Source organism: Anoplophora glabripennis, unplaced genomic scaffold, assembly GCF_000390285.2.
Source record: "Anoplophora glabripennis isolate ALB-LARVAE unplaced genomic scaffold, Agla_2.0 scaffold127, whole genome shotgun sequence".
Lineage (NCBI taxonomy): Eukaryota > Metazoa > Arthropoda > Insecta > Coleoptera > Cerambycidae > Anoplophora > Anoplophora glabripennis.
The window spans coordinates 617264-637351 of record NW_019416291.1 but is presented as its reverse complement, the minus strand read 5'-3'; the positions used below and the strand labels follow the sequence as shown (position 1 = coordinate 637351).

At 30.2% G+C, this 20088-nt stretch overlaps 3 protein-coding genes across 3 annotated transcripts in view; 2 read left to right on the top strand and 1 right to left on the bottom strand.

The window, feature by feature from the left end:
- LOC108903612 (frizzled-2) overlaps nucleotides 1-5069 on the top strand; it is a 246182-nt gene extending 241113 nt beyond the window's left edge. The window contains exon 2 of the mRNA XM_018705844.2: nucleotides 3319-5069. Within this exon, the coding sequence (XP_018561360.1) occupies nucleotides 3319-3836 (518 nt within the window). The 3' untranslated portion in view covers nucleotides 3837-5069. The remainder of the gene's footprint in view (nucleotides 1-3318) is intronic.
- A 1390-nt stretch (nucleotides 5070-6459) lies between these two features.
- On the top strand, nucleotides 6460-7683 carry LOC108903613 (protein FAM210B, mitochondrial-like). Its single transcript, XM_018705845.1, has 3 exons — nucleotides 6460-6585; nucleotides 6644-6992; nucleotides 7045-7683. Exons 1-3 carry the CDS (start codon nucleotides 6519-6521, stop codon nucleotides 7244-7246), a joined length of 618 nt encoding a protein of 205 aa, XP_018561361.1. The 5' UTR covers nucleotides 6460-6518; the 3' UTR covers nucleotides 7247-7683.
- Nucleotides 7684-10717: 3034 nt separating this feature from the next.
- LOC108903582 (thiamine transporter 1-like) lies at nucleotides 10718-20067 on the bottom strand. Its single transcript, XM_018705807.2, has 3 exons — nucleotides 19575-20067; nucleotides 13636-13840; nucleotides 10718-11886 (listed from the first exon to the last, which is right to left on the bottom strand). The coding sequence occupies exons 1-3, from the start codon at nucleotides 19881-19883 to the stop codon at nucleotides 11120-11122; spliced, it is 1281 nt and encodes a 426-aa protein (XP_018561323.1). The 5' UTR covers nucleotides 19884-20067; the 3' UTR covers nucleotides 10718-11119.
- Nucleotides 20068-20088: the final 21 nt, after the last annotated feature.

Below are 20088 nucleotides of genomic sequence, written 5' to 3'. Positions count from 1 at the left end.
TTTATATTGCAAAACGCCATAATATAAGTCTGTATAACAAATATATGAATAACAAAAAAAATAGTGGTAAATGAATGTAAATATGATTAATTCAATTAATTTAACTTAGTAGGTATACTATAGAAGCTTCAATATCTTTTTAGAATTAATTAGTGTGTGTGTGTGTGTGTTCAGCAGGAAAATATTATAGAGAACTTAGAAACAGTGCAAGACTACGTTTCGATGAGGAAAAGTTGCTTTAAAGGAATGTAGGATGACTGACACAAATAGTTTACACGATCAGAAAATCTTAAATGTTCATCGAACCAAATACCTGCATTCTTATATTCGGAAGTTGCAATAATAGACTTTGAATAGACAAGGATGATTGAACTATATCTGTTTTTCCTTGTGGTTGAATATCATAATGTACCATGTACCTACTTATGTTTACTATGATATTTAAATTATTTCATAATTTGTAAGGTTATAACTTTGAAGTTAGGCAGAGAAGATAAACTTGAAAATCAATGTATCTTCTTTTACGTGTACCCCAGCCTCAGAAAAATACTAAAAATGGACTTGAAATGCTTGTTTTGTTCCCAAAATATAAGGCTTGTTTGTGTAAGCTATGGAACTTGGGAATTCCATCCGCTCACATTATTCAATTAAAAAAAAAATGGGATTCTTCATTTACATTGTTTTAGAGAACATAAATATAATTATCTGTTTAATAATATATATTCTATAAAGAGATTACAAATACAAATTTAAAAAAAAAATATTTTTGGTGTTAAAATTATACCCATATATTTATAAATACAGGGTCGGAAAGTCTCCATGGTTCATCGGCCGTTACGTGAGAGCGATAAAGTAAGTCATAAAAATCCGTGCGAAAGAGAAAGATGGCTATAATGAAGGCGTCTAATAGTCACCGCCCACTTCGCCCTTCCACAAATAAGAAGTGGATCTTATTTGTGGAAGGGCGAAATGGGCGGTGTCTATTAGACGCTTTTATTATAGCCATCTTTCTCTATCGCACGGATTTCTATGACTTACTTTATCGCTCTCACGTAACGGCCGATGAACCATGGAGACTTTCCGACCCTGTATATGATACCATGGTCTTTATCACAACCCCAAATATTTTGTAAATATTTAAAAGTAAAACATAATTTTAAATATTATATGAGGGAATTCAAGAGGTAGTTTTAATGAAAAAAATGTTTATTTCAATTTCAGTTAATGTTAAAGTAGGGAGTATGTATGTACATGTTAGGCAGCCAGAATTACTAGGTTTGCCACCATTACCTTTAAGATTAAGTGAAAATTATAATTTTTTTTCTAATATTTGCATTTAGTTCACTTAAATATTACCACTGGTCGTCATTATGCGTGTGATTTGTATTAAAATCTATGCAGATAACATTATTGTTGTTGCGAATATACCGGAAAAATTCAGATGGGGATTCCTCCCCAAAAAAATAAGAAAAAAGTTCCTATAAACATCTCTGGAAATGCTTCATTTTCAATATACAGAGGGTAGAAATAAAAACACTGTTTAAGAAATGAAACTTCGACTAATGACTTATCGAACTAAAAGTAAAAATTCGCTTCAATATATACAGGGTGTCCCGAAATTCATGCAACAAAATTTGATCATAGATTCTTAAGACAAATTTAGGGGACCCGTATTTTTTCTTTTTGCCAACTGGCCCGCTCTTTCGGAGTTGCAGCCCCCTGAAATCTGCTATATCTCAAAACCATGTTGTATGAAAATCACTAAATTTGGTACACAGGGGTTTTATGACATGTGGAATCTCACAGTGCTACACTTTTTGGCGAGAAGCCCCCTTAAGACACTTTGTCGTGGGCCTCCTTGTCTTTGGAACCAGAAAAATTTTGTTGGAAATTTGATTTTTTTTTTTAAATTATTAGTCAGCTAGAAAGCCATTGAATTTAGAAACTTTTAAATTTGTTTCATAAAACGCAATGTTTTTGAGGAAAATGGTCAATCACGATATGCATTCCATCACATTTTGACATTTTTCTCGAAAACATTACGTTTTACGAAAAAAGTATAAAGGGGCAAAAAGTTTCTAAATTTAAAGGCTTTCTAGTGGACCGATAATTTTTAAGAAATTTAAATATGCGACCAAATTTTTTTGGCTCCAAAGACAAGGAGGCCCACGAAAAATTGTCTTAAGGGGGTTCCCCGCCAAAAAACGTAGCACCATCAAATTCCACATGTCATGTACCATGTACCCTATGTACCAAATTTAGTGGTTCTTGTACAACAGGGCTCTCAGATATAAAATAAGATTATTCTTAGGGACGGATTTCAGGGGGCTGTAACTCCGAAAGAGGGGTCCACTTGGCAAAAATAAAAAATACGGTTCCCCTTAATTTGTCTTAAAAATCTGTGACCAAATTTTTTTGCAATAATTTCGGGACACCCTGTATATGTGTTATGTGTTTTTAATTCAAATTTCCGTTTCCAATCATGTTAATAAACCCAAAATACCTCTTGAGATACTTGACCTACAAGAAACTTCGTAGAATTTTTTTTATAGAAGTATGATTTTTCTTGCAATACCTATAATTATGTATCATTAGCATAGAAAATTTCATTCTGTCAGAGGTAGCAGGGGCATAGCTCTGAAGAAATGGCAGAATGTCTATTATAATATTTGTAGAAAAAAATCTTATGAACATTTTATAAAAAAAATACTCAGTCATTTTGGTTAAGTTAAAATAATAATAACTTGAAAATTGTCCATTTTTCAAATAAAGTAAAACAGATCTTTCATAGTAATATTTATAGGAGCTACAGGCAATGATCAAATCTAAAATACCTACCCATTGGTGTTGAATTTCCAGGGTAATTTGTTATTAAAGGCCCTGTATATCCACTACTGGTTGACACAGTTGTATCTGAACAAATTTTAACCTTTTTTTAATTAAATAAGTCATTAGCCCAGTTTCATCATTCTACGAAACATCTTCAGATATGTTTAAGAAAATGTAAATTTTTTTTCTACTTTCAACAATTCACATCTTGAAAACGACCCTTTTCCAGATACTTGCTTACAAGAACTTTATTTCTTAATTCTTTGCACAAAATCTCCACCTGAATTTTTTTATAATGTAATAATCACCCTGTATATTGTTTTGTATCATTATTTCATCGAGTGGTATATCGGTCACCAATAAATTGATGATATCTCATGTGAAACGTTGACGCATTATAAATCTGTGTTAACAGCATAACTCAAATTCATGTCCGCACGAATATAAATATGTAATGCCAATTCTAATGTATTTATTTTTCTATTTCAGGCGACATCTTAAGCGGGGTCTGCTACGTGGGCATCTGGAACGTGGAGGCGATGCGAGTCTTCGTCCTGATCCCCCTCATCGTCTACCTAGTCTTCGGCACCATCTTCCTAACCTCGGGCTTCGTCTCCCTCTTCAGAATACGCACGGTGATGAAACACGACGGCACCAAGACGGACAAACTCGAAAAACTCATGATAAGGATAGGCGTATTCTCCGTCCTCTACACCCTACCAGCTCTGATCGTGATATCGTGCCTCATCTACGAACAGACGTACTTTGAAGACTGGATGACCACTTGGAACCAGGATATGTGCGAGATATCCAAGTATGCAATGCCCTGCCCCAGGGATGTCCATATGAAGAGCCACCCGAGGTTTGAGGTGTTCATGATCAAATACCTCATGACGATGATAGTGGGCATCACTTCCAGCGTTTGGATATGGTCGGGGAAGACGGTGCACAGTTGGAAGGTGTTCTTCAATAGGATAAAAGGCAGGCACGTCGAGGCATATGTGTGAAACCTAACTGTACCTGTACGAGAGGGATACTTTTCTGTATGAGCACAAAACCATGTGTAATTTTTGTACATTTATTTATATTTTTGTATTGTCATTGTAGATTGTGTTGATAATATTTATCTACCTCCGCAACTCACACTAAGTGTTGCTTAGAACAAAGGAGAAAGAATGTGCACAAATAAGAGAGAGAAAAGTGCATTTAATTAAGAGAATTCAAATTTTTTCAGAATAATAATGTTTTTGTCAGTTTATGTTTTTAAAATTTTAACAAGCTCTAGTGCCATGATATAACAAGCAATTTTAAATGCATAATTACCAAAAAATATCCGTTTGATTTTCACGTGCATGTATTCTGATACATACGGATATTGTTTGACCGAAGTATGATTATATCCATTACTGCCATATTCAATTGCCACCTTTAAACTCATTAGATATTTTGGTCAAATAACAAATTGAAAATCATAAAAAATCTATTGTTTTTAATAAAAAAAAGAATATATAACATATTTTATACAATTTTGTATATAAAATATATTTCTATACACGAGTTTTTTGAAGTCAATTTGGAATTACATGGCTTTTCTAAAAACGTTTAAACTTTTTAACAGCTTATTTTTGTAACTGTTATTAATATAATATAAAAATATTAAAAAATGAAATGTCAAATTCTGGATCTGTAATTTCACTCTGTACTCAAAAGATGCTTCCAAAAAGTGCAGCTAATGACAAAAGAGCTAATATTTTTTGTGTAAAATATACTGTATATATTGTAAATATAAAAATATTTTAAGCTTTTGACTGATGTTACAATTTAAAGATTATATATAGTGTTTGTACATTTTTAAACACGACTATCTACAGAAGTGCTCAAACCACTATTTTATATTTACATATTGCCGTCAAACCATATAAATCGTGCAGATAGATGTAACTTATTTCATTTTTTGTATGAAGTGAATAAAATATATTATTACATCTAAAAAAGACCATGTGACGTTTTTAAAAGTTTTTTATGAAATTAAATTTTATATAAAATGCTTTGCAAATATCTATATTTGCTAGTCAATTACATATTACAAACGAAGCAGTGCAAATTTAACAGCCTTTTTCGTATAAAAGTACGTATATTGTCGTCCAGTGAGCTTATTGAATTTAATGTACAGTTCACCAAAATTTAATGCAAACTTAAAATTAATTTATACTTGTTTTCATCATGTTTGTTCTGACATTGTTTTTAAATATGTTGTAAAAATATATACTTCATTTAACTTGTAATATGTTGTGTATATTGATTTTTATAATATAAATCATTGTCTTTTTGTAAACTTGCCTTTTAATGCCCCTTTGTTCTTTTCTCTGCATAAACATAAATGCAGTAAAGAAACATAAAATAAGCCATTATTGCCAGTAATGATCAAAGTATCTAAGCAAAATCTAGATCAAGACATATGTAAGTATGTAAAATTATAGTTATTATAATGAGTTAAGTAAATAAAAAATTCAACTGCTCTGAAACAAACTTACCTTTTTCAGGTGAGTCGAATCTAAGCTGATAGCTGCTCCAATCTAAGTACGAACTCTACGATTTTCTAAACTACTGAAAAAGAATAAGTTTTTACTTATGTTAGTTACCTAATTTTTAATTTGACAAACTTATTAGCGTTTACTTACATTTCTTAAATAAGTAGAAAAAATCTATTATTTTCTCTATTCAAACCATTACTTTTTTAACCACAATCATTTTTATTTCTTATAATCACATAAATTGTAAAAAAAACAAAACAGAATCATAAGATTTGAATAAACTACCATAGACCATTAATTCTCATTAAACAAAGATGCATTCGGTTCGTCAGCCGTTCCTAAAATTTTCTCACACATCATAGATGCGATAACAGAGGTTGTGATCAGTTGAGTAGTTTTCGAATGCCAGTCGGAGTAAACTGAAAGTACTCCAGAGTAAATGTACATGTATATTATTCTGATTTTAAAGCGATATGGACGATTTCGTTTTATTTGTTAGTTAATTGTAAACTAATTGCTAATATTGTAAACATTTCAATGAAATTTCATTGATTTTGTATTTCATTTCGTGATTATTTAATTTTGTTCGATTTGATAAACAAATAGATATATCTGAAACTTTTCGTTTCAATAGTATATCGTATAGTATTCGATATTTGGTTTTATTCGATATAAAAAATAATCTATTTGTTATGACAATAAAATACAAATGTTATGGGAATATATTAAAATATTCCAATGTATTTAAAGAGTACATATAACAGTAGAGGAACACTTCAGGAGAAGAACCTAGGCGATTGGAAAGCAACTACATTCTGCAGACAGAGTCTGAATAGATAAGTTATTAGAGTTATCACCAATTTATCGGTGTCGATGACAATTTTTAATAAGTTTTTTCTGAATGCATATTTTTCTCGCTTTTATTGTTTGTTAATATTTACAAAACAGATTTTTCTTCAACATTCTACATATATATTTTCTATATTTATAGATCGTGTTCCTTGTCTATCGTTTTGATACGATGGAACAGAACTCCAAAAGGATTAGATATAAATATCCTTTTCTATGGTTAAATCTGACTTGTCATTGTGAGTTGTCATTTATCAATTTCTAGAAAATGTCAACAAACATAGAGTGAACACAAAATTATTAAAAATGATTAAAAACGCATTTATTAGAAGTAGTCATCATCATTTTTTATATCCTGACACAAATATTTATGGTAAATTAAATTTTTTAATTGTACATAAATGTTAATGTATCAGTGTAATTATTTGCAGCCTGTGCTACTTTATCAAAAATAAGAAACTACAACACTAGTTTAATAGAAGGTAAGAAAAATTGGTCAGATCATGGAAATGCTTTAAAAAATACCAACTTACAAAACCCCAATATGATTATAAAAAGTTATGTGCCCAAATGGAACATTTTAAGGTATAAAAGTACAGAGCCTTCTACAGTACCTAAAAAAAACCCAGATACAGAAGAAACTAATAAGAAAATAATTGTACCTCTAACTTCAGGCGAGAAATTAAAAAAGGCTGTTAAAGAGTATGGCACGACAGTTATTGTCTTTCACATAGGAATATCTTTAATGTCACTAGGAACGTGTTATCTATTGGTGTCATCGTAAGTAGGAGATACAAAACTTGTACGAATTCTTTAAAATGTTTAATTGTAGAGGCCTGGATGTTACTAAAGTTTTCGCCGCAGTTGGACTGAACGAGTGGGCGACTAAAAGCCAAATCGCATCCAGCGCTGGGACGTTTGCAGTGGCTTATGCCATACACAAAGTCTTTATGCCTGCTCGGATTGCAATCACGCTCACATCTGTTCCTTTAATCGTTAGGTATTTAAGGAAGATTGGGTTTCTTAAAAAGTAAGACTAGCAAAAGATATCGTGATTTTTATAAGTTTCTAAAGTGAATGAAGAAGTTTTCGTTTGTTGTTTACGGTTTTATCATGACAAAGCCAAAAATTAAATTAATTCTAAGGGATTATAGATCATTGCGTGACGGGAACACTTTTGGGTAGACTTTTGATGTGTAAGTTCTTACAGAATAAAGTGCAAATATTTTATTTATCTTATTGAAAAGGCTGTGATAAATCTTGTAATTTTACGAGATGAAATCATTTATGTACTAAGTACAAATAAAAAGTAGTGACCTCGGACTAACAAATCAGTTTCATTGTTTTTTTTTTTAATATGAAAAATAATATTACTTTTTATAGGTACTTTATTTTCAAATCCTGTTTATGCTTATAATAGATTATTTTATATAGGATTGGCTTTACGAGTTAATATATTGACTATAATTTTCGTATTGTCTTATTTTCAAAAGTGTATTAGACCCTCTTTTTAATCTTGGCTCTAATACTCAAGTCTTGCTCTTCTGCTTCTTAAAAGTTGCTAAAAGGAATAAGGAAAAATAAAATTACACTTTTAACTTATATATTTCTTTATAAGAAACAAAAAAAAATCTATCGTAGATAAATATTTTTGACTGCTTTGAGCAATTTTTTTTTCTAGTTTAAGACGTAATCAGTCTACAAATATCAATATACATATAGCTAAGTATAAAAGAGCAGTCCTAAAAATTTCCATCACAGTCTATGACCATTTCTAAATCAATTGTTATGAGGTTAAAACGTTACAGAAAATAAAATCCAACTATGAATAGAATTGTCTAGATAAGGTATAGATTAGCTTATAATCTACTCATCACTAATCGTTTTAAGACCTACAATAAATAACAACAATACAAATAAACATGTTCATGAGAAAACGGATAAATATAGAAATAAATAATTGGATTTTAAGTAACTTATTAACGGTGCGACTTTCACGGTTTAGGAGAATCTCAATTGTAAATTTCTGAAGAGATCCATTTCATAAATTCACACATTACTTATAACACATTTTGCATGAAAATGAACAATGCACCACTAAAAATAAACCCCAGTTTCAAAGTCGACGTCCTTGCAAAATCAAACAAAATCAAACTTGCTTCGAAATAATAAGTTTATCCCTCGACACTATTAAGACGGGGATTTTTGTATTGAAATTTCAGTTTTCAGGGAAGGGTGTGCCAGCTAAAATAGTGATAGTCGATTTGAATGGTGTGATAGTTCCATTTTCTCTGAACAATTTGCATTTTGACGCACATCATCGACACATTACTTATAAATAAAACAAAATCAGGAACGTTATGGGTACATAGCTCAGAAAGGATCAAATCAAACTTGAATATCTTGACAACACTCAGAACATGCTCAAAGAAATATGGAATGACGATCAGAAAAAGATTAACTTCTGACACAGAGTTGATATTATTATTGATTGCTTTTCTTTGTTTTTGTGTCTTGTCTCTGATTTTTTTTATTACTATTATGGGAGGGGTTTCGAATTTTTTAAATAAAGTTGTACCTACTCTTTAATTTAACATGTATCTCAATTGACAACAGAGACAACAGGAATCAAAAAACAAATTGTTCAGAAAAGATAAGATTACAGTTTGATTGTAGCAGACATTCGCTACCGTAGACGATACATCCTATAGGGTATTGGAAATTTCAGACAAAAAATGTATTTACTTTGGCACTCTGCATATGCTGGTTTCAAAAATCGGACCTCATTGAATTTTATGGGCTTAAAATTAAGTTAAAAATACACAGAATAAAAGCCTAAATTTGTGTATTTATAGAGGTCGAGCGACATATACAAGAGAGAAAAAAATAATTGCTCTTTTTTCAGTTTTTCGCTTATATCTCCAAAAATAAGCCTTTAATCGACATGAGGTATACCTAGCCTAAAAATACATTTTTAATGACTTCACGTTTTCTTTTGTAATTTCTTTGTGTTTTCGATATTTTGAAAAGTAAGGAGGTCTTATGTATTTAAAAACAAAAGTCAATTATTTCTTTGAAAAAAAATGATGAGTGAATGAAAATTTACCGTGCTCAGAAAAGGTCGACGTATAAAATTTCGTCTTAAAATTAACTTATTGCGTAAATTGTGTCTAGAATATTATTGAATGTTTCAATATCAACATTAGGGTGGCCCAAAGAAAAACGAATATTTTTTTTCGTGTCTTGTGAAAATATGTTAGTTTATCATGTTTTAAGAGCCCCTCAAAAAATCAGCTCAAAAAAAATTTTTTTAGAGGTCGCTCAAAATTTTTTTAAATTTCCAAAATCAAAAAATTAATTTTTTAAACAAATTTTTTTCTCGTTAATTTATCATTTTCTAGGTTGAAAAAAATCTCTTCTGAAAATTTTAAATCGATATTTTAATTTCGAAAGGTCACTCATAATTATTTTAATTTTCAAAGTAGTGTAGCTGTTTTCAAGCGACCTCTAAAAATAAATATCAATTAACCAATTTTTTTTTTATTGAATTTGATGAACAAAAGAATAGAAATAAATCACGAGACACTTAAATTTTAAAAAATTTAAAAATTATAAATATTTAATACTCGCAGTGCGGTGGTAAATTTTGCCTCGAGAAATTTTTTAAGTGTTTCGTGATTTATTTGTATTTTTTTGTTCACCAAATTCAATTAAAAAAATTATTAGTTCGTTGATATTTATTTTTAGAGGTCTCTCGAAAACATTTTAGGTAGGTACACTACTTTTAAAGTTAAAATAATTATGAGTGACCTTTAGAAATTAAAACGATTTGAAATTTTCAGAATCGAGATTTTTTTCAACCTAGAAAATGATAAAATAATTCATTTTGGAAATTTTTAAAAAACTAAAAAATTTTTTTTTTTTTGAGCTGATTTTGGTCTTAAAACATGATAAAATAACAAGAGACATGAAAACAAAATATTCGATTTTTTGGGCCACCCTAATCAACATTACATATAAGTATTGCATTTTATAGTATTTAACTGTTACATTCAATTCTACCATATTTTATTTAATGAATNAAAATATTTGTTTTTTTTTGGTACTACTGCATTTTATAGTGTTTAAAAGAACATTCAATTCTACATTTTATTTAATGAATTGTATTGCTAGAGAAAGTTGCCTTTTTTAATTTTAGACTTCGATGAATTTTGCCATTTTGCCACATTCAAGTCACGTGGTCTACAACGGAATCCATTAACTTGAAAAATTCATCGATGCCTAAAATATATTATACGTCAAATATTTATTTTACTTTTAATATTCTTATAAAAATTAAAAACTTTCTTTGCAATGGAAAAAAGTATACCTTATGTCGATTAGACGCTTATTTTCGGAGGTATAAGCGAAAAACTGAAAAAAGAACCATTATTTTTTTCCTTTTGTTATAAACAATATGACATTCGACCTCCACAAATACACAAATTTAGACTTTTATTCTGTGTATTTTTTACTTAATTTTAAGCCCATAAAATTCGAGGTACGCCCGATTTTTGAAAAAAAACCTAATACTAAAAACTGAAATTCCAATATCAGTTCCTATCGTACTAAACTATATATTATCGTGAGACTGAAATTTTGTTCATTTTTAGTGATTAATTTTCATTTTCAATTTCATACAGATACATTTAAAACTGTTTTGAATATTAAAAACCGACATTTAAAATGAAAACTAATTTCACTCAAATCGGTAGAAATTTGTACCCATTTACTTACTTGACTATTGAAACATTTGTCATAAACATTTTAAAAACAAAGCGAACAAAATAACAACGGCCTTGAAATAACGAGGCCCCAAGACTAATATTGCCGCACCCTCACAGCCCTCGGCCATACTTAGTACGTCATCATGAAGTTATTATCATGCTAGCCCTCCTATAGTACCTGTAATTGGCGAGCCACGTTATCAACCCTATAATAATATACAAAACGGCCACCACGATGTGGAAGCAGCCGTAAACGAAATACTGATCCCTAGGATTCAACGCGAACCCTATCCCTCCCCTCACTACAATGGTAGTCAAGATGGACTGGAAAACGACCGCTACAAATGTATTAATACCGAAAACTAAACCGTAACTCTCGTCTTTGATGTTCTTCGCGATTTCGCTACTAGCTATGGTTACCATGAAATGGTACAATGCACCGAAAACAATGTAAAAAATGTAGCTTAATAATATATACTCCGTCCTGGCGGAATACAATAAAAAGAAGCCCTGCAAGAGAGAGCATAGAGTCAGAGTCAGTTCACCTTTCGTCTTCCAGTCTGCGTTCAAGATGCCCGCTAGAAGAGCACCCAGAAATCCGAGGACGGTTAAAAGCGCCTCTACTGCGCCGTTATAAATCGATTTCTCCGGATCGTTCACTATGGCTGTCCACAACGGTTGCATGTACGTCTGTGCTTGGATATACCCGCAGGTGGACAAGGCGAACCACAATGACCATTTCAGGACATATAAGTTTGAGAACGAGTTGATGAAATGATTGCCCATAAGTACAAAGGCGTGTCGGACCTTCATGCAGAACGGTAGGGAGAGTATCTCCTCCCGGTGGAAGTAGATGCTTTTTTTGACGGAGGGTAAGAATAAACTCCATATCGTTGCTGCGATCATTGCTATAATGAAAAAAAGTGGTTCGTAAATAAAAAATTCAAGTATTTAAGACGTTTCTTGGCGCTAATCAATTCACATAATGAGGTAAAATGAATGCAAATTATTCAATTCACGATATTAATAAAACATTAAATAATTAATAAGCCCATAGAAAAAATCCCGTGATTGTAATCGGGCAAGCCATGAACTTATTTCAATTTTTTTTTCCAAAGCTTTGCATTCAATAAGCTCTCATCAACAACGAGCAACACCTGATTGTATGAATATTTAATACAAATTAAATGGCATAATTTCCTTTCAACATGATCCTAATGGCATATTAATCGAGTCTCACTCCCTTCACTTTGAATATTGATGGAGGCACACGTATCAATAAATAAGAGATGAAACAAGAGATGAGATTCCAAGGAAAACAGATGACATGCAACATGTCAAGGCTGAAGTGATCCGATGGGATGGTAATGAATAATTTAAAAGTGGGATTGTTATTATTGAACTATTTTTATTTATCGATGTATCAATTATTGTAATAAATGAAAATATGTCAGTATGAAATAATGCTAACTTAAAACTGTTTCAATTGCCAATAAAAATGTTTAACTGCAAACGAAATTAATGGATATATTTATTATACAGGGCTATCCAAAAGTCCCGGTATAGCAGAAAAACTTTCAATGAATGCATTTTGGGAAATAATGTTCCAGACAAATGTGTAAGAATTTTTGCCTGGCTATCTGATGGTGACCTTGGATTTGACCTTGACGTGTTATGTTTTTTAAATGGGAACCCCTATTTTTTATTGCGGATATGGAGAGTAGGAAATTTTATGTTTAACTATCTTCAAGGTCAAATTTGGGTCGAATTCCAAAAGTCCCGGTACGGCAGTACTCCCGACCAATTAACGCAAGGTAGCGTTTAGTCTCGACCAATTAAGGCAAGCTGGTGTGTATACCCAACCAATTAAAGCAAGGTGGTGTGTATACCCGACCAATTAAGGCAAGATGGTGTGTATACCCGACCAATTAAGGCAAGGTAGCGTGTAGTCCCGACCAATTAAGGCAAGGTGGTGTGTATACCCGACCAATTAAGGTTCTTACTTTGACATGATCTTGAGGGTCATTGTCAAAGACGTACTTGAAGGTTAAATTTAAGCTATTTCCAAATCCGCAATAAAAATAGGGGTTACCAATGAAAAAACAACTGACCTTGGAATGACCTTGAAGGTCATTGTCAAAGTCATGGTTAAGACTATATTTGGACGTAAAATTTCCTGCTCTTTCCAAATCCGCAATAAAAAATAGGGGTTCCCATTTAAAAAACTTAACTTGATCTTCAAATGACCTTGAAGGTCAAATCCAAGGTCACCATCACATAGTTAGGGAAAAATCCTTACACATTTGTCTGGAACATATTTTCCCAAAATGTATTCAAAAGTTTTTCTACCGTACCGGGACTTTTATAAGCCCTGTATATTGCTTACTTATATTGTACATATGTATAAAGGGTTTGATTTTAAGTGGGGGTCAGTTTTTTGCGGTAATAATACTTGTTCCCCAAAATACTCTAATACTAAATTATAATTTTCTTCAAATAAAATAATAGTTTCTAGTCAAATTTAACTGTCAAGTTTTTTTCAAAATAAGTTGTGCAATAATAGATCTTTATTTGATCTTACCTTATATTTTATAATCGTGAAAGGTTTTCAAAATTAAAGAAAATAGATATGTCTTAACAGTTATGCATGCACCTACCTGCAAATGTTATATAATTCAGATCCCTGTAGTTCATTGCGTGGAAGGATATCAGGAGCTGGGCGATTATTCCGGAGACGGCGCGTCCTGCCAAAATGGCAGCTCTGGTGTGACCACTAACTTGTTGGAAGTACTCTGTATCGACTTTGGCGTAGATGTAGGTATAATAAGCTACCTCAGTAGCACAGAACGTACCATAGAATATCTATAAATGTTACAAAAAAAAATTCTTATTTTGTGGATTAAATACTTGAGTCAGATTTAACTTTGGAGTTCATATGGCGGTATTTTTTAAAAATATGTTATTTGAGGTTATTTGTTTACATTTTTCCTAAAGGGAAATGTTCAAACTAAATTTAATATTCGTTATACCTGGATAGGATTAAAAAGAAAGTAATTCAACCAAGAAATTAGTTCCACCAAACTTGCCTTCATACCTTAATGCAAAGTAAACAACATGGAAATTGCCGTGAAATTGACATGGAAAATATATCTATATATGTAGAGGCATTTTTCTTTTAAAATTAAAAGTTTTATGGTAACATGCTAATTATTTTTGTTCATATCTACCCCATTAGTTGCTTTAGGTACTTGATATTACCGCATACTAAGGCGACTTATCTCATATTGATATCAAATTTAGATTGAATATTTCTGTAAGTTTGAAAAACAATATAGACATTTTTTTAAATTTATTACCCTGTATTTCGGAGAGGGAGCATTTTTGGAAGAATGGTCATATGAAAAATAATACCTACATATTAATTTTCAAAAGTACTATCACATTATAATATGACATACTTTCAGATCGGACGTTAGGTACAGTCCAAGATCCAGAGAGGAAAAAAATTGTTTGAATTTAATACTAGTTTTTTGATAGTTGACTACAGAAGTTGTGCATAAAAACATTACTGTGCCAGTCAAGCGAAACTGAGAACAGGTGTCTCAGGTACATTATCAAAGTTGTCATACCTGCCGAGAGTGCCGAGGTAATAAAATGAATTTACTAAGGCTGCAGCCTTATACAGATTCTATATTGCATATAAATAAAAGTTATGTCAGTTAATCAGCTGAATGTGGGGGCAGAGCTGGTCAATCAGCCCCAATGTATGTACCTATGTACAAAAAATAAATAATGTGTAATTCGCTTACAATACTTCAAAACTTTTGTGAGAGTATTAATTGTTATATTAACCATAAACAAAATGGTCAGTCAACGATTTTGTGGGACAACACTCGTCAGTCAGCGAAAAAAGAAATAAAAATTTTATTTTAAAATGTAGTTTATAGTAATATTAATAATATACATCTTAATTACATTGAATAGACCAGTGTTTGTGTACACTACTGTAATCAACTATCAAAAAAACTAGGCTTAACAATTTTTTTGCCTCTGGCTCTTCCGTCCATTACATTGTATTCAAATTCAGAAAGTAGGTCAAATTTTGTAGAAAATAATTATTATTGCAAAAGGGTTGAAAAACTTAATTTCTTGAAAAAAAAATCGAAACTGTTTTTTAAAGCAGTAATTCGTTATTCCAGATCTGTTTAATTTTAAATTTATCGGTTTTAATCTAATCATTCAGAGTTATTTCAAATACAATTGATTAAATCGAATTAAAATATGTATAAAGTGGTACATAAATATGACAATTAGTATCTTATCTAAATAATATTACCCATTTTAGATNATGTCTGAATATTATTAAACTAAAATGTGGAAATAGTAAGAACTTTTCTGTATTACCCATTTTTATGAACTCATCTTTGTCGAGGGTGATGTTAGGACAACAAAAATAGAAGAAGTTTCTTTGAAAAACTACATTATATATTTATATTAATAATAAGATATAGCGAAAACACGACTTTTTTAGGAATTTTTTTTTTTTTAATTTATTTGAATTAGCTTACCTAAAATTACCTTTATTATAGAGTAAAAATAACTAATATGTACTTTTTTATTACAATTATCTACTTGTTTTATTATAACAGTTCTTTACTATAGTTATGAATACCAAACTCCTAGAGAAATTTTAATTTGACTGTATATAAATAAAAGTTATGTCAGTTAATCAGCTGAATGTGGGGGCAGAGCTGGTCAATCAGCCCCAATGTATGTACCTATGTACAAAAAATAAATAATGTGTAATTCGCTTACAATACTTCAAAACTTTTGTGAGAGTATTAATTGTTATATTAACCATAAACAAAATGGTCAGTCAACGATTTTGTGGGACAACGCTCGTCAGTCAGCGAAAAAAGAAATAAAAATTTTATTTTAAAATGTAGTTTATAGTAATATTAATAATATACATCTTAATTACATTGAATAGACCAGTGTTTGTGTACACTACTGTAATCAACTATCAAAAAAACTAGGCTTAACAATTTTTTTGCCTCTGGCTCTTCCGTCCATTACATTATATTCAAATTCAGAAAGTAGGTCAAATTTTGTAGAAAATAATTATTATTGCAAAAGGGTTGAAAAACTTAATTTCTTGAAAAAAAAATCGAAACTGTTTTTTAAAGCAGTAATTCGTTATTCCAGATCTGTTTAATTTTAAATTTATCGGTTTTAATCTAATCATTCAGAGTTATTTCAAATACAATTGATTAAATCGAATTAAAATATGTATAAAGTGGTACATAAATATGACAATTAGTATCTTATCTAAATAATATTACCCATTTTAGATACCAGAGATAAATGTAAAGAAACATAAAAATGATTGTTGTCTCCATATATAAAAGGTATTCTAAGAAAAATACTCAGTCCTATTTTTAAGAATCAGAATTTGAGACTTTTATCATTGGAATGATTTTCAACTGGAAATTTAAAGAAAGCAGTAAATAAACATCCAATTTGTCTATTTAATTAAAAAAATCGGTTTCTTTTTAGTTTACCAAATTATCTATTTGATACTTTATTATTTCCCCATTTATTAATATGATCAATTATATGTGAAAGTACTGAAATATTTACCCATATAATCAGCAATAAGTCCAAAGATTAACACTGATGATAATGTGACTAATTAAAAGATACCTATATCCTAAAATAAACAGTACATACCTAGGAATATCTATATTCGTGTAATATTAGTAACAAACAACAAACTTTGTACCTACATATTTCAGTCAAATGAAAATTTACCTTGTACGATCTAATAATATTTTAAAGTTCTATTTTAATAGTGAATATCAATACGAAAAAAAAATCACGAGTAAAATTGTCTATTTATATTAAGCAAAATACGCAGTACCTGTAATTTTTTTCCACACAGACGTTTCATAATATTCCTATTGAGCTTCTACAAGGTGAAGGTTACATGTATGAATTCCAATTTAGACAATTTATATTAATATTGCTGTAATTTAGAAACAAACTGCGATTGTCTCCTCATAAAACTTATTCATAAGTTCATGACAATGAATATGAATAAAGCAGTCAATTGGACGCATAATACAGAGTGATTTATAAAATAGTCACCTACTTACTAATATTACTAATTGACGATCTTAGGTTAAGGTTCGAACACATTACCCAGTCTAGGAACAAAAAAGCGTATATTTTGTATAGGACTTAAAAATACATTTACATTTAAGGATTTAAGGGAAAACTTTTATTGGGTAATTCGTATTTTAAATATCCTATTATTGTTAACATAATATTTGTCTCGCTAGGTAAGCGTTAACTTTATTGCTAGAGTCATTATTTTTGTCATAAATATTTGACATGATTACATGGCACTTTGGGTAATATAACTCTGGAATTGCTTACTAATCGTTATTAAACTGGCTATCCTGTTTATGTATGTTTTTTAATAGTGTAAATTTGGTTTTATTTTCCAGAAGAATGTTTCAAATAAAAACAATCAAAATGTGTTTAGGATTAGGACTACATTTAATTAAAAAATCTAATCAATCAATATTGTTTTCCACAATAGTAGGATATAATTATTTCAATAAATATGATTTCGTAAAAAAACGTTTACGATATCTAGTGGTTATTAGCTATTATATAAACTTGTAAATTGCGTCCAATCTTAGATTACCTTTGATGTCATAGATATAATAAATACCTAAGTAATATAAAAAGTAAATTATGTATGGTGAAATATTTTGTAACAATGCAACTTGTCGTTCTTATATAAGTTCAGTACAAAACCACGAAAAGATGCACATTATTTTATTAAAATTCTTGAATTTTCAATCAAATTTTCATAAAAATGATTTGAGGGCGCCATCAAAATAAACTTTCATAGGTACCACAAAACTATTTTGGTCAAACTGATTTGATCAAATTAGTAAAATTATAAATAAAACTTACTCTAAAAAGCTATTAGTTTATTTTTTCATATCATATTTTGTTTTATACCCATCATCATTCATTAACCACTAAAAAGTTTGGTTAGTTTGATTGTTTTTTCCACCTTGTCGCACGTCTAAACTCTACAAACTATTTTGATTAAACAAATTTGATTTGAAAAAAAAAACCCAAATTTAAAAAATGCCACTTTACGGAGGTTGACTGCAGTAAAGACGGCGTTCTATAAAGAACTTTGAAAAAAAAAACGCATTCTTTGATAGAATATTATGGATTATGACCAGAATCAGGGACCAAAGGGAACACAAATCGTTTGTTAATACCAATTGAGTTTAAAAAAAATCTTAAAATCTGACTAATTTTGATTACGGCAAATCACATAAAACAGCATTTTATGTGATTTAAATTTATAGTAAGTATATGGACAATTCTTTGTTCTTAATAAATTACTAAACTTTCCAAAGGGTTGAATTTGAAGGAATAAAAATTTACCATCTTTAAATTATTATTACCCAAATCAGTTTGGTATAATAAAGGAATAATAGATAGTATTTTGAACAATTTTATTGCACTACAAAAATTGAATATTGACCAGTAAACCAAATCCAAGATGTTTTACAGTGCAGTCAAATAAATTCAATTTTCCCTAAAAAAAAAAGATTCCTATCAAAAGAAGTTATTGTTTTTCGATACAAAGAGAATGAAAAAGATATTGAACCTCATAGACAAAATTCCTAACTGTCGATATTGTGGGAAAGAACTACTCTATAGGCTATACATACCCCGACTAGTAATGAGTCATATCAGCAATACTTAGGAATACTTATCTAGTAAATGGGTTGTAATTAATAATTATACAAAATAAAAATATGATATAGTATATGTCTGAATATTATTAAACTAAAATGTGGAAATAGTAAGAACTTTCTGTAGTACCCATTTTTATGAACTGATCTTTGTCAAGGGTGATGTTAGGACAACAAAAATAGAAGTTTCTTTGAAAAACTACATTATTTTTTTATATTAATAATAAGATATAGCGAAAACACGACTTTTTTAGGAATTTTTTTTTGAATTTATTTGAATTAGCTTACCTAAAATTACCTTTATTATAGAGTAAAAATAACTAATAGGTACTTTTTTATTACAATTACCTACTTGATTTATTATAACAGTTCTTTACTATAGTTATGAATACCAAACTCCTAGAGAAATTTTAATTTGACTGTATTAATTCTTGTAAGAGAATCAAATCTAGAAAGATAGAGATTTGCATGATTTATTTCATGTCACATATGTCTTTTAATTTCATCTTGGACTAAGGTATATTTGATATTTTCTGAACGTTGTCCAAGGCATATTTGATCCAATTAAATTTCTCCTTAAGATTATCTAATAAGATCTGTGCTCTTTCATTTAAATACACTCTGTATATGAGAAAAAAGAATTTAATGTTTAATGCCCGATGTACTAATTTACAAGTATTTGATTCTAATCACCAAATATCAATTCCTAGCACACACTTTTTGCCTCTGCCTTTAAAAATTTATGTAAAACTCATTTCGCCGTTTCCTTATTTTTATAATAGTAATAGTACAAATATGTTACTTACCTCCAAAATTTGCAACTCAAGCAGAGTTTCCGTCCATAGCAGCATGCCCCATATCACGATACCGCTAGCCCCCAATAGTACGATCAGTGGCTTGTATCTGCACAAATCTGTTATTAGGAAGATCACAATCAGATGTGCCAGATAACTGTACGTTCCCACAGGGTACACTTCTTGGTTCACTTGTTCTTCGGTTAAGTTTCGCCATCTCTGATCAATTAAAAACTCGTAAATAAAGGGTTCTGAGGGTCTTAGCTCTTTGAGAAACCCAAAGATACACAGTAAAAGGGACACCTTGAACCAGTCATGCATGGTGTTCCTTATGTAATTTGTAGTTAATGTACTAAACGATGTTGTATGTTCATTCGGTTAATAAATAAAAATACACGCCTTATCTTAAAATCTACCTTAAAAACTTAAAATATCCGAAATCTTATCATTGCGCTACACTGCTTAGCAGTAATGCAACCATACTGCTGGAAATTTTATTTAAATATTTGAAGGTTAGACTGCAACA

Excerpts from the sequence above, each read along its gene's own strand:
- LOC108903582 (XM_018705807.2), bottom strand. The coding sequence starts at position 19,883 with ATGCATGACTGGTTCAAGGTGTCCCTTTTACTGTGTATCTTTGGGTTT. Across the intron at positions 13,841-19,574 it reads TTGAGTTGCAAATTTTGGAG|ATATTCTATGGTACGTTCTG; the intron begins GTAAGTAACATA and ends TAACATTTATAG. Across the intron at positions 11,887-13,635 it reads GAATTATATAACATTTGCAG|CAATGATCGCAGCAACGATA; the intron begins GTAGGTGCATGC and ends TTTTCATTATAG.
- LOC108903613 (XM_018705845.1), top strand. The coding sequence starts at position 6,519 with ATGATTAAAAACGCATTTATTAGAAGTAGTCATCATCATTTTTTATAT. Across the intron at positions 6,586-6,643 it reads TCCTGACACAAATATTTATG|CCTGTGCTACTTTATCAAAA; the intron begins GTAAATTAAATT and ends AATTATTTGCAG. Across the intron at positions 6,993-7,044 it reads TGTTATCTATTGGTGTCATC|AGGCCTGGATGTTACTAAAG; the intron begins GTAAGTAGGAGA and ends GTTTAATTGTAG.